The sequence below is a fragment of the Fukomys damarensis genome, unplaced genomic scaffold, assembly GCF_012274545.1.
Source record: "Fukomys damarensis isolate Sample0158 unplaced genomic scaffold, DMR_v1.0_HiC HiC_scaffold_39, whole genome shotgun sequence".
Lineage (NCBI taxonomy): Eukaryota > Metazoa > Chordata > Mammalia > Rodentia > Bathyergidae > Fukomys > Fukomys damarensis.
In genome coordinates this window covers 19796707-19808328 of record NW_022900951.1, presented here as the reverse complement: position 1 = coordinate 19808328, position 11622 = coordinate 19796707, and the positions used below count along the sequence as shown (strand labels likewise).

The following is an 11622-nucleotide window of genomic DNA, read 5'->3' as shown; positions in this document are numbered from 1 at the left end:
ATATTTTTTTTGGCTTTTTGAGACAGGGTCTCACTATGTAGTTGAGTCTGACCTGGAACTCACTATGTAGCCCAGGCTGGTTTCTAACTCACAGGGATCCTCTTGACTCAGCCTCCCGAGTGCTGGGATTCCCTTTTATTTTATTTTTTTCTCATCCAAACTTTTTTTTTAACACTTTATCCCATTCCCTCCCTCAAGTCCCCTCCCCTCCCTATGTACAAAAGCTTTGTTTCCATTTTTCCTTCTATTTTAACCTTTTTTTCTTGTTCCTTCTTTGCTTTCTCCCTCCCTCCTTCCTTGTTCCCCTTCCCATTTGAACACTTTCTTCCCATTTTCCAACATCCATTATACATCTCAGTCCTTATTTCCACATTCAGTTTCTCACACCAGAGAAACAATGCAGTATTTACACATGTGTGTCTGATTTATTTCCCTTAAGAGTATCCAATCCTCTTATATTTTGAGGCAGAGTCTTGCTAAGTTACCCAGGCTAGGCTTAAACTTGCATTCTTCCTGCCTCAGCCTCCCAGAGCGCTGGCATCAGAGGTGTGCACTACCATGCCTATCTAATAGATATAATTTTAAATATATATAATTTAATATATCCCAGTAGTGATAGTTTATTTATATCTATATCTGTATCTATCTATCTATCTATATGAATACCTTCTATGAATCACCTCACAGAAAGGCCCCTTTGCATATGTCCTGTGTGAAGGAGTGGTTAAAAAGCCTGCTGGAGGCTTGGTCTGGGCTGAGGCTTAGGGCGTGGCCAGGGCTGCTGGGTTTTAGGTGCTTCTGCACTGGAGTGTGAAGAGGCTGGGGTTCTGCCCCCCTCCGGGACCATGGAGAGGAAAAGAGGGCCTGTAAGGAGAGCAAGAAGGTGCCCAGAGTAGAATTCTGGAAGCCAAGGGAAGCTTGAATATGGTGGTCACCTAACACCAGCTGTCCTGGGGGCTCAGAGTTGGGAAGCCACGGGTGTCATCGGGCCGAGCAGCTTTAGGTACATTTCCGTACTGAAAGGAGAGGAGAAAGCCAACTACTTGATCTTTTTGGACTTCACGTTGAAATATAACATACATACATAGATCATGAGTTTTTTTTTTCTTTGTGGTGCTGGGGTTCAAACACAGGGCCTCATATACTTTAGCAAGTGCATAGACATGGCTCCACCCCTGGCCTTGTGAGGAGATTTCGACAGAATAAACATGCCAGTGTACCAAGGGCACTCTGGAAGCCCTCCTGCAAGCCCTTTTTGGTACTTGATACCCCGGCTTGCTAGGGTATCCTCTGTTTCTAACAGTCTGCTTCTAAAACCAGTTTGTCCCTGGAGAGAGGTGGAAGGATAAAGTGGTAGAGAGGGAATTAGGAGTGGAGGGCATTAGTTGTGTTTAAAACGAGACAGATTTTCCTTTTTATTTTTTTTGGTTTTTGGGACAGGGTCTTGCTGTGTAGCTCAGACTGCCCTTGAAGTGACTGTGTATCCCACGGTGGCTTTGAACTCACAGCGATCCTCCTGCCTCAGCCTCCCGGGTGCTGGGATTACAGGCATGCACCATTACACCTGGCTGAGGACAGATTTTCTTGAATGTAAATAAATCTCATAGTTTTCTCTAGTGGGTGGCTAGTCATGCTCTTTCTTTTTATGTTGTGGACAATTTTCATTTTTTTCTTTAAAATAAGTGTTTGAGTATTTATACCAGCTTGAGTAACTGTTGCCTACGCATCTGCTTGTGGCAGAGCACTTTTCTAAACTCACCTTATTCTGGAAACCGACGCTTGGGCCCTTCTTAGATTTCCTGAGTTAGATACTCAGAGGGAAGGTGCTGAGAGATCTGTACTTCTAAAATGCTCATCAGGTGATTAAGGAACCTCTGTGTGCCAAGATCTTTCATTGAAAAGGAAACTGGTCTGTATTTTATTGATTTATTTATTTTTGGTACTGGGGATTGAACTCCAGTCCTTGCACTTGTGAGGTAGGCAGTGGAACCACTGAGCCAAATCCCCAGCCCCTGTATTTTATTTTTTATCTTATTTATCAGTCTGTTTGTAGTACACAACTTTTACATTCCTTGTGTGGAGTTGGTCTGTGTACATAACACACCTTAATCCCTTTCCCTGCTCTTCTTCCCCTCCCTCTTTCTCTTAATCCTCTATTTGTAACAGCACAATTTACAGTAGTTAAATCTGGGAAGAAACCCATATATCCATCAACAGATGAATGAATAAAGAACATGTGGTATTTTCACACAATGGAGGGTATTGTGCCATGAAGAAGGATAAACTTGAGTCATTTTTAGGAAAATGAATGCACCTTGGGACCATAGTGTTAAGTGAAGTAACTCAGACACACAAGTTTAAATGTTGCATGCTTTCTTAATGAGATACCCAGAGTCGGGCTGGGGATTTAGCTCAGTGGTTCTGCTGCCTGCCTCGCAAGCGCAAGGTCCCAAGTTTGATCCTTGGTACCTAAAAAAATAAATAAAATAAACCCAGAGTAAAAATTAAGAACAAAAGAAAAGATAGTAGGAAGTAAGGAGATCGATTGTTGTCAAAGGGAAAGGGGATCAAGAGAAGGTCCGTATTTTACACTTGATCTTAGCCAAAAGGCTGAAAAGCAATTTTTTAAAAAAAATTTTTCTTCCCTTTGGTATGGGGGATGGAAATTAGGACCTTGGGCTTGCAAGGCAGGAGAGGTGCTGCTGAGCTAAATCCCTGGGCCCAAGATGGTCCATATTTTAAATGAAAATGCTAATAAGATAGAAGGTATATAATTGTGGGAGAATTAAGGGACACCCTTAAAAATGGGAGAGAGCATACACTGAATACTCTGGAGACCTGACAAAGAAAGAGAGGTGTCAAGGACAGGAGCCCCACCACTCATGAGAGTCTTGGCATAATTCTGGGAGTATCTTATTTAGCTTGCGTTTTTTCAACTTTAAAGCAGTTTTTCTGGGACACAGTCAGATTATGGTCAGTGAGCTGCAGAATTTTTGGCAGTGCTCTTTTACTTGCAAAACAAAAATAGTTTAGCCTTCTGGGTACCCACTATGATCTGAGTGTTTATGGCCTCCCTGGATTCATAGCTCAGCTAGCTGTGTCCAGGGATTTTCCCTTGCTGCTGGGCCTCAAGGACAAGCTATTTTCTGCCCAGCTTTGTTTAGAATACTAATGGGCTGAGGCTTTGTGGGAAACCCAGAAGCTGCTTGTAAATTCTCTATGGGTGGGGACCATACCCATGTGGTGTGCCTGGCATGGAGTAGGTGTGCAATAAATACTTGTTTCTGAAGTGAACTTCTAAGCTGGGCGTGGTGGCACACGCCTGTAATCCCAGCACTTGGGAGGCTCAGGCAGGAGAGCTGCCTGAGTTCCAGACCAGCCTGGGCTACATAGTGACTTCAAGACCCTGTCTCAAAGATAAATAAATAAATAAATAAATAGGGCCTGCCTAGCTTTCCCCAGCCCTGGTTTGGAACCCTAACCTGGGGAGGAGGGGTGAGGACTCAGGTGGGGGGCCGGGAGAGCATAAAGTGGAGAGCGGAGGAAAAACATAGACCACGAGGATCAAGTGAACTATGTGAACCATGGAGCAGATCAAGGATTGAGAGCAGCAGTTGAGAATGAGAAAGGTTAATGGGGCAGTTTGTGAAACAAGTATGGAGGTCGGACTCTGAACACAAACAGCCTAGAGGTCAGAGGTTCCTGTGTTGGACTGGAGTGAAGAGGGGGCATTGGCTAGAGCAGATACAGGAGGCATCAGAGACAAAGTCCAGGGGCAAAGTCCTGGGGTAGGGCTAGTCCAGCTCAGTGGAAGGTCCCAGGTCCCCCAGCACAGGCGCAGGTGCAGATATAGAGAAAGGACAAAGAGCAATAATGACACGCCTCTAGATACCAGTGGTGTCCTGGGCCTGGGCCTCAGGGAGGGGCTTCCTGGTAACTCAGCTCAGATGACCTGGCTTCTTTGAAAGAGCCGTAGGAGGAGGTTTGGTGTGTAAGGGAGCTATAAATTGATTAAACTGTGATTGATTTATTTTATTTTGGGGGCAGGGCCTTGCTATGTAGTTGAGGCTAGCTTTGAACTCTCTGAGATTTTCCTGCCTCAGCCTCCCCAGTGCTCAGATTACAGGTGTGCCCCACCACATCTGGCTTAGGCATGCTTTTAAAAACATATTTTTGATCTATTTTATCCAGTATAATATGGTTTGTATTACAGATTAGCCTAATCTTTCACATTATAACACTGTAAATTTCAGTAATATGATTTCCATGAGGCTAAATAATTCCTAACCAGACAGAAGAAGATCCCCTTTCCCCCCTTTGGTCTATTTCCTAGGTCTGGCTGGAGCGGGCAGTGAGCAGTTACTGAGTGTGTCTTACGTGTCAGCACAGCCCTAGCAGTAGGTACCTGAGGAAGACACAGCCTCGGCCTGAAAGGATTCCAGACTAGAAGGGAGAATTCGATAGCCAGACATGAATGATGAAGTAAAAGCGTGAGTGCACCCTGCTCTTACACAGTTGTGTGGAAAGACAGTGATGTGTAGGACACCTTAGACTCAGCTCGTGTGGCCGCATGCATCTGGGGCGCAGCAGGAGTGAATATGGGAAGCTGATGTTTTTGGACGAGGGCAGAGTGACAAAGGAGGTTAGAGACGGGCGGCAGCAGCATGATAGACCCTTGCTTCACATAAGAGCACTAGGTAGTAAACACCAGGAGAGCTCCAACAAGGCTAGAAAATAATTGGGGCTATAGTTTAGAAAGAGCACTCTTTCTCCTGTGGAGGTTTGAGTCCTCGAAGGGCGGGTGACCGGTTAGATGCCACTAAAACAATCCAGGAAAGAAACAAGGGCCCTAGGAGAACCAAGTAGAATTGGGATTGTTAAAGGCACAGTTAACAGAACAGAGTGCCTGGCTGGAAGGGGTGGTGGTGAAGATGACCTCAGTTTCTCCTTTTGTTGAAAAGTTAAATGGGCAAGTAAAAATGACATACATTTATTGTATACAAAACATGTTTTGGGCTGGGGATGTGGCTCAGTGGTAGAATGCATGTCTAGCATGCATGAGGCCCTGGGTTTGATCCCCAGGGCTGCAAAAAAAAAAAAAAAAGGAAGAATATGTATACATTGTGGAGTGGCTAAATTGTGCTAATTAATATGTGCATCACCTCATATGCTCATCATTTTTGTGGAACTAGAAAAGTTGAGCTCCTAGAAACAGATAATAGAACGGTGGTTCCTAGGGGTTGGGGTGGGGATTGAGATGGTGGTCAAGGGGTAGAAATTTTCGGTCTGCCAGGTGTGGTAGCCCATACCTATAACCCTAGCATTGGGAGGATCACTGAGAGTTCAAGGCCAGCCTGGACTACATCAGGGGACCCTATCTCAAAATACTGAAAAGAAATTTCCAGTTAGACAGGAGGAATAAGTTCAAGAGATTGACTATGCAACCTAGTGATTATAGATAATAGCATTGTATTGTACTGAAAGTTGCCGAGAGTAGATTTTTAAGTGACCTCATTTTCTGATGCAGTCGTCACCATTCGTGAGAGAGAAGTAGAGAAAGAAGGGCAGATCTGAGGAAAAGATGATAAGTTGGGTTTGGACATGTCCAAAGATTAAAAAAAATAGAGAGAGAGATAGATACTGGTAGCTATTTATTTACATGAAGAGATAGGTAGAAAAAGTTAACAGCCATTGTCTTTTGGAAATTAAGATAAAGTTGACCTGAAATTTTAAGTCTGCAAGGACATGTATTTTAGGTTCTGGCTTCCTCAGAACTTCAGGAATGCATTTCAGGGCAGGAATGGCTGAGGTTCTCAATGTGCTCATGTTGTCCACACTTTTTATTAGTATGTGTTTGTGATGCATAGTAAATACATTCATCTGGGGAGCTGGTACATAGACGTACTGCATCTTGATCCTTTGAGAAAATGGTATACACACCTGGAGAGAAGCTTGGAGAGAAGACTTAAGATTGCTTCTGCATTTCAGGTACTTCAGAAGTCTGTGGGCCCGGCCAGCCTGAGCCTGCTCGCCTTCAGAGTCTATGCTGCACCAAAAAAGGACTTGGCTCAGAAAAACTCCATGAAGATCGATGAGGTGACGTACTATCCATGTGGTGGTGTGTTGTGAACACCCGATTTAATTAGTGCAGGGGAGTTTTTATAAATTACAGATCAGGAAGATAAATGACACTTACTTTTATTTTTTATTTTTGTGGTATTGTTACCAGGTTCTGGGGTCTTGTAAATTCTTTCCAGGGATTCTTTCTAGGTTCTTGGTGTCCCGAACAAAATCTTGGACAAGACACGTGAAAAAGGTAGCAAGGTTTTACCTTTATTGCAGATAGGAAAAGAATTACACTGCAGAGTGAGTTGGGCCAACTGAAGGTGGGAAAAGAAGGACCCCTGTAGAGTGACAGTGAGACACTAGAGAGCTCACAGTGGCCACGAGGTGAATGGCTGAGGTCTTTCCTATCCCCCAGTCTCCAGGCTGATGTCAGCTCTAGGCCATCCTATCAAAACCCTGCTTGATTTCATGCCAGAAGAACTGAAGACAGCACTTTCTGGTTGGTCCCAGGTGCACGGCTGGGAACTGTGTTCTGCACCTGTGTCCTGGATCTCTGTGATTGACAAGCCATGCCCACTTGCCCAGCCAGTTTGTCACACCCTAATCTCGGGCCTTGTTTCTGGGGATGGAGCCCAAGGCCTTGCCACATGATAGGCAAGCACTCTACTCTTGAGCTACATCCCCAGCCCAATGAGAATATATTTAAAATGAGGAAATATATTTCTTTGTATATAGTTTATTTTCTTTGTGGGAAGTGAGTAAACAATGGCTTTTTCAGCAGATGAATTCTTTTAATGGTTTTAACTGAGGGCACAATTAAGTAACATTTTATAGATTTTTTAGTAGAGTACCTGCCATGTCCCAGTAGATTATAAGTACAAATCAGTATTCTTATTGGCCTGCCTGGTTCTGGACTACTTATCAAGACAAGGAAATATTCATATTTTTCTCTCTCAAGTAAATTCCAGGCTTGGATTCTCTCTGCTTCTTGGCTGGGTTAGAAGCTCATAAATAGAAACTTAGTACACATTAAATAAATAAAACAAACCTCTCCATTACTTACATTCTTTTTTTGCCTGTGCTTCCCACTGATTATTTGAATATTTGATTTCTTTGCTTTTTTCTTTTTTTTCTTTCTTTTTTTTGCGGTACCGGGGATCGAACTCAGGACCTTGTGCTTGCCAAGCAGGTGCAGCGCCACTGAGCTACATCCCTGCCCCTCTTTGCTTTTGAATAAAGTGATGTGCAGCACTACCTTCAATCTCAGGTGGAGTTACTTGAACTGTGTTTATCTGCAGCTAATTATCTTTGCCCTTTACTCTTTTCAGGCCTAGGAACAGTGACATTGTGGGTGACAATGGCAGCCAGGAGAGGCCATGGGGGTTTCTGCTCTGGGTGGGGAACAAACCTGCTCTCCTACTTTGATCAGCACCACACTGATCATCACATGAACTACATAACCAGTTATTCTTTAGCTACTCTCACAGTTTTATGTTCATTTCTGATTTTTGAGACAAGGTCTCCCTGTGTAGTTCAGGCTGACCTCAAATTTGTGGTGATCCTCCTGTCTCAGCCTCCTCAATGCTGGGATCACAGGTGTGCATCACCACACCTGGCTCTTCAAAATTTTTAAACTCACCTACCCATACTTTAGAGTCCTGGAATCTATTTTCCAATCTAAATCTGAGGTTGGTTACCAGATACTGCCATCTAAAAGGGATAAAGGGTTTTGCCTTGTTTGCCAGCAGGGGACAAGGAGGAAATGGGACACCCTTATAACTCTACACTCTTGGCCTTCCCCTTACTGTTTTTCTTGGTACTAGGGATTTTTCCCCCCTAGTACAGGGCCTCACATATGCTAGGCAAGTACTTTACCACTGAGCTATGCCCCAGCCCTTTTTATTTTTTTAAATTTTGAGACCGGGTCTCACCAAGTTGCCTGGGCTAGCCTTGAACTTGAGATCCTCCTGCCTCAGGCTCTCTAGTAGCTGGGATTACAGGTGTGCCCCATCACACCTGGTGCCTTGTCCTTATTGATTAAGGGAGCAAAATGAAGAGATTGTCTGAAATATAGTCATAGATCCCATGTAACCTTAAGGGTCACTCTAATTTATGAACTATTTGAAATATTCTAACTACAAATTTGATCACTTACTATGTGATCACCTGACTGTCTCTTTGTTTTAATGTGTACAGCTCTCACTCTACTCAGTTCCTGAGGGTCAGTCTAAATACACGGAGGAGCCAAGGACTCAGCTTGAAGAAAGCATCTCACAGCTCCGACATCACTGCGAGCCATATACAAGTTGGTGCCAGGTACAGCTGTTTAGAGTCAGTCATGAAAAGTCTATATTGAACTGCATATTTTTTGGGAAAAGGAATAATAAAGGACCCCAGTTTAAGAGTGTTCAACTTACAGATGTTCCTCAGTGCCACCTGGAGGGCGGGTGCTGTGATACCGTTGCTTTCTGGTGGCAGCTGTTGCCATAGATGGCAGAGAGCACTCTGGTCAACACTTTGTTAGTGATGGTTCTGTAAACCTCGTGTCTACCAGGGAGGATGTAGGACTCTGATGGAAGGAAATGTGTACAATGTAAGAGTTTAGATCAAAATTAGGATGGTTTCCTGGCTCCAGAGATTGTGCAGAGTACAGGCTGAGTACCCTAGTCTGGGAGCATTTGGGATTTTTACATTAGGGACATTCAACTAGTAGTCTCTGTGAATATTCCGAAATGGAAAAAACTTGCCAGGTGTGGTGGTGCACACCTGTAATTCCAGCACTCAGGAGACAGAGGCAGGAGCATTGCTGTGACTTCAAGGCCAGCCTGGGCTACATAGCAAGTCCCTGTCTCAAAAAACAAAACCAAAAACTAAAGGGGGAGTGGGACTCCAAAATCTAAAACACTCTGGTCCCAAGCATTTTCAGATAAGAGATACTCAGTCTGTAAATAGGAATGGTTATGAAGCACTTTGAATACTATTATATGCAGGTACCCAAATGGGGTGGAGTTACATACTTGAGAGCTGAACTGTTTGCTTTCTTGACCAAAAGACTTTAGGTAAAGATTGGCTTCTGTCCCTGCTCATATTTTAGGTCAGGCATTTGTCACGAAAGGAGGGAAAGTATTTCTGTGATATTTCACATCTGAAACTGAAGTTTGCAGTCTACATGGCATTTTTGTAGACTTTAATACATGTTTGCTGGGTCTTGACTTTGAAAATTGAGGACAGATGAGTAAAAGCTAATATGCAAACGTGTGCAAAATGGTCCAGATTTACCTTGCTTGAGATTTACAGATTCAGCATTCATTCAGGACTTTTAAATTTCCACCATCTGCGCTGCTGCTGCTGAACTTCTGCTCACTAGTTGAGAAAAAAAAATTTCATGTATGGGCTTTATCAACAGTATAAATTAGAAATTATACTCTAAGCTAGTCGTGGAACACCTATGTCTTCCCTCCTGCATATCTATCTCTGCAATCAATTTTTTATAAGAGCACCAGGGGCTACCCAAATGACCTCATTTTAACTTGATTTCTCTAAAAAGACTTTATTTCCATGTAGAGTACTGGGAGTTCTGAAATACTGTAGAGTCCTGAAGTACTGGGAATAAGACTTCTATACACCTTTTTAGAGACAAGCAGTTAACCCTAACAACATCCAAGACCAATTACATCACATTCCCTTGGTAAGGTCAAGACATTAGTATTTTGGGCCGGGGATTTAGCTCAGCGGTTCAGTGGCCTGCCTTGCAAGCGCAAGGACCCGAGTTCGATCCCCGGTACAAAAAAACAAAAAAAAAGAAAAAAAGAAAAAAGAAAAAAAAAAGATTAGTAAGGGGCAGGGGGTCTGGCTCAGTGATAAAGTTTGTGTTTTGCATGCACAAAGCCCTGAATTCAATCTCCAGCACCAAAGAAGAAAAACAAAACAGGATTAAGTCAGCAAATTTGTGCAAGTATTTTTGTGCTGTGTCAGCATGACCACTGACTGTTCGGTGGGTGCTAGCAGAGGAACCCAGGCCTTGCACATGCTGAGAATGTGCTTTACCCTGAGCTACACCCCCAGCCTGTTTTTTTTGTAAAAAAAGTATTTTGTCTCTTTACCTTTCAACCTAAGGGTTTGTTTATGTTTTCTTTTGTGCACTATACTCAGTGCAACAAAATACCTCTTTGGACAGCAAATTAATTACCGACATGTTTATTTGTACTACTTTTACATGAAAAAGCTTTCTTGTAATTATAATGGTTTTATTTTCCTGAGTGGAGCAAAGTTTTCATGAATAGAAATCTTTCTGATTCCTGGCTCCTTTTTCACACCAGCAATTTCTAGTCCTTTTTTTTTTGAGACAGGGCTTGCTATGAAAGTTGGGCTGGCCTTGAATGCAAAGCAATCCTCTTGCCTCAGCCTCCAGAGTTGTGGGATGTATATATTCCACTGTGCCCAGCTTCTAGTCCTTTTCCGAACTACTAATTTATTATTTTAATATTAAAATGATGAAACTAGCAAAAGAGTGAGCTGTCACTCTAGATGTCAGTCTGTAGGTTTTTATTTTTTTTAACGGGTGAAAAAAACAATAATGAATTTTCATGAAGCAATGTTAAGTTCTTTGTGTCCTCCCCCAAATTTAGCATGAGGATAACGTGTTCTGACTTGAAATGAAATACATCAAACAAATCCTTTTCTAAGTGGCAGCTAGTTCAGACACCTCTGTCTCTTTTTCTGTCTTCACTGTATTGTTCTTGAAGGTGGGTACCTTCTAGGTAGTGCTTTGTTTCCTTTGGGATTGGGGCTTCTCCCCCAAACAAGGTTACTGACCACTTAGTCCCATAAAAGCTGGTCATTCCTGCTTCATATGGGCACTTTCCAGATGTCACTGTGACATAGTGGCAGGCAGGAGCTATCCTTCATTGGAAAGATCCAATCTCCTGAGAAGAGGCTTGCCCTGTAATTAGAAGGGGATTGAGTTTGAGGCTGGTTCCTTCCAGTTGAAGAGAAGAGTGAGAAGGCTGGGCTGCTGAACTGCTCTGCTCAGGATCTTTGCATCTGGTGGCAATAGGAAGCTACTCTGCTGAGCACTTTGTAATGAAGGGGAAATTACAAAAGAAAAAGAAGCCAGACCAACAAAACAGAGAGGATGTATCCCTTTGTTCAGAACTGCTCCTAGCTGGGGTGCAGCTCACTGGTAGAGTGCACACTTAGGCTGTCCAGGCTAGGGTTGGAAGACCAGCAGCCAAGCAGCAACGTGTGTTAGTAACCTGATAGTTTGTTCCATAAAGATGAGTATGTTTATTCTGTTACTTTCTAACCAGCAAATCCTACTTATTTCATTTTTTACCGTTTTAGGAAACGTATTCCCAAACTAAACCCAAGATGCAAAGTTTGGTTCAATGGGGATTAGGTAAGTTGATTTTTAATTAGGCAAATCAGTTATTTGATTAACATTGAACTGTTTGGGATTCCATGGAAGACTGTAGATCTGTGGATTCCTTAGAATTGTAGTTGCAGTTGTTTTATTTGATTTTATTTTTTATTTTTTTGGTACTGGAGATCGAACTC

At 42.9% G+C, this 11622-nt stretch overlaps 1 protein-coding gene across 7 annotated transcripts in view; it reads left to right on the top strand.

Moving 5' to 3' along the window:
• Positions 1–11622, top strand: part of Apoo (apolipoprotein O) — a 107317-nt gene that overhangs the window by 36172 nt on the left and 59523 nt on the right. For 6 of the 7 annotated variants that reach the window (XR_776931.3, XR_776930.3, XM_010607151.3 and 3 more), the window contains exons 2-4: positions 5989–6096; positions 8263–8382; positions 11410–11464. Coding sequence is in view for 5 of the 7 variants with exons in the window: in XM_010607151.3 (XP_010605453.1) it covers positions 5989–6096; positions 8263–8382; positions 11410–11464 (283 nt within the window). In the remaining 2 variants the exon portion in view is untranslated. Of the gene's footprint in view, positions 1–4235; positions 4491–5988; positions 6097–8262; positions 8383–11409; positions 11465–11622 lie in introns of those variants that run through there. The other variant, XM_010607149.3, reaches the window with a different exon arrangement.